At 43.4% G+C, this 2,500-nt stretch overlaps 1 protein-coding gene across 4 annotated transcripts in view; it reads right to left on the bottom strand.

Moving 5' to 3' along the window:
• LOC137969843 (structural maintenance of chromosomes flexible hinge domain-containing protein 1-like) overlaps positions 1 to 2,500 on the bottom strand; it is a 46,601-nt gene that overhangs the window by 16,898 nt on the left and 27,203 nt on the right. For all 4 annotated transcript variants that reach the window (XM_068816225.1, XM_068816226.1, XM_068816227.1 and 1 more), the window contains 2 exons: positions 1,432 to 2,018; positions 758 to 893 (listed from right to left, as the gene is read on the bottom strand). In XM_068816225.1, the coding sequence (XP_068672326.1) occupies positions 758 to 893; positions 1,432 to 2,018 (723 nt within the window). The remainder of the gene's footprint in view (positions 1 to 757; positions 894 to 1,431; positions 2,019 to 2,500) is intronic.

Here is a 2,500-nt window from a genome sequence, read left to right as displayed (position 1 = left end):
TTTTGAAATCCATTGTTTCAAGTAGCTATTATGTGATTCGAAGGGGGCAAATGCTTAGAATCGCACAATATATTCTTGAAACAATAGACTTCAAAATGGCCGCTGTATCCGTAAAATGGTCTATTGAGAAACGTCTTTGAAAACAGCGATGCCAATTAATTTGTGACGTTAACGTGGTATCGATTTCACTCCCCTTCGTTGCTCAGTTCATAGAGAGCTTTAGATTCTAGGACGAGAACGACAACGAGTACCAAATTTTCTCATAGAACAACGGTGAGCGCGCCCAAACCAGCGTCATTTTGGCGGGAAAAACGTGTTACCGTCTTCATTTTAGTACGAGGTTTTGCAAAAATGTCGTCGTGTCAAAACAAGTCAACAACACGGTAGCAGTTTTGGCATTTTTTGATCAGCAAAAAGGCCCAGGTAACAGCAATAAGAATAACTGAGCAACCTATACTGCTAACAAAGGGTAAGATTAATCGTGCGGGTTATAAATCTTCTTAGTATTCTCCGGCGCTAAAAAACAAACAGTCAAAACTCGTACTCCTTTTCGTCCTCGTCCTAGAATCCAAAGGTCCCTATTGATCAAAGTACGACCCGTCATTCAAGGCCAACAAAAAGGTGAAATTTCAATCAAAAGTTTCTAAAACCAACACGATGTCTTTGGGATGATTTCGGAGAATAAATAAAGTGGAAATGTGATTTATGGTGATAGGCACTTAAATCTTTGCTGGAAATGACACTGTACGGATGATACCTGCGATTGGCTTTATCCTAATTTGCGACTGGCACTTGACATCATGACAAACACACTCCACATTTCCCACAAATGTACTGGCTGCGAGGTTAGCCACTGGGCAATCGGGAAGGTAAGGCAAATTTGTGACCGGCACCTACAGAAATAAAGCAGCGACAAGACTCAGCACAAAAACAAGAGGTACCGCTAAACGGCAGACGGTAAGAAAAGGAAAGGTTTAATCGATAACAAGGGATCACACGGAAATGAGTATAATTATTGTTACCCTCCCCACCCGAAAAGTGGTTGCTTGTCCAATGCAGGGCCAACCTCGTCCCCAGGGTCTCTCTTCTTCCCTTCCTAAGAAGAGAGACTCTGGGGACGAGGTTGTTGCAGGGCTACCCTCAGGGTGGACAGATACAACATGATATCTCCGCCAATATTCGTGCTTTTGTTTGTTATAATCTAGTGCTCGCCTTGTATAATTCAACATTGCGCACGAATAACAAAGTCACTTTGAATTTCTTATAACAACCAAAATGTTGGATGGAGATGCATTCTCCATATCACACTCAATAATGACACCTCTTTCCTAATCCCCTCTTAAGGATCGCAGGAGGGGAGCGGTTGGGAAGGTTTAACATGGAGAATGACACAGAGAGTTCTTCTTTTATAGTCTAGCAACCTGTCCTTACCTCACTCCAACTTGTGGTTATTTTCGGCTTTGCAGATTTGAATTCATCATCCTGTAACTGCTTTCCGCTCTCATCGAAAACCTTTAGAAACAAGCCTTTCACAATGGACCCCGCGGGTGCCATCAATTCTAGACAATCCCTCCCGTCGCGTCCATTCTTATCAACTCCATTCGCAGCCATGAGCTCATTTCTATTGCCTTCGCAGATCAATATTTTATGCGGCAAGTTGCTGGGAACGATCTTGATTGTAAACTGCTTCAGTTCTTTGGTTACTTCGCTGACTGTTATTTTGCGCCGGTTACTATCGATCAGAACCAACGATATCTTGACTTTCACGCTACACGGTGCTTTGCCGGGCGCAAGTTTCACCTTCACAGGCGAAAACCGCCCTTCGCCGTGTTCGATATTGGCGAGGTGCGGGCCACCTACAAACGCCTCACACTCCGCATGCAGCTTAGTTCGTCTGTCATTTACGGTACACGGCTGGCTCCACTGATCAAGAACTTGAACAACTAATTCAGGAAACTCCTCATAGTTCACAACTTCGTTAGTATCAAATTGGGGAATCTTGACGCTTTGTGGTTGACCTGAAGGTGGTAACAAATACAACAAGACTGATATTAAAGGGAGAGGTTCCTTTACGCGCTCCGACTTGTCGACCCGACAGGTTGACTCGACGGTATTGCGGTGTTCATTAACCCTTTCCACGATCGAAACGTTCATTCTCCCAACTAGTATCATAGACTTCTTTGTTGGGTATTCATGAGAATTTGGTGTTATATCAAGATCACTCCTCTTACGCTGATAACAATCTCCATTCGCAATACCTGTCTGACTGTTATTTCATTGAAAATTGTGAACAGAATTTACATACGAACACTCCCGAGGGGCAAAGCCGGAGGGGCTAACGCTCGAAACGTCAGCAGCTAACAAATCTTTCTTTTGCCTTTCAAACTCGTTTGATAAAAAAACACATGTTGTTATTTCACTTCCCGTCGACGCAGCACCACAGGTTCTTTAAAAGATAATCGCTTTATTAGTGCATTTGAATAGGTCTGCCTCCCCTTCA

Source organism: Montipora foliosa, chromosome 9 (assembly GCF_036669935.1).
Source record: "Montipora foliosa isolate CH-2021 chromosome 9, ASM3666993v2, whole genome shotgun sequence".
NCBI classification, from domain to species: Eukaryota; Metazoa; Cnidaria; class Anthozoa; order Scleractinia; family Acroporidae; genus Montipora; species Montipora foliosa.
Note: the sequence above shows the minus strand (reverse complement) of the source record. Positions and strands in the feature narration are given on the sequence as shown.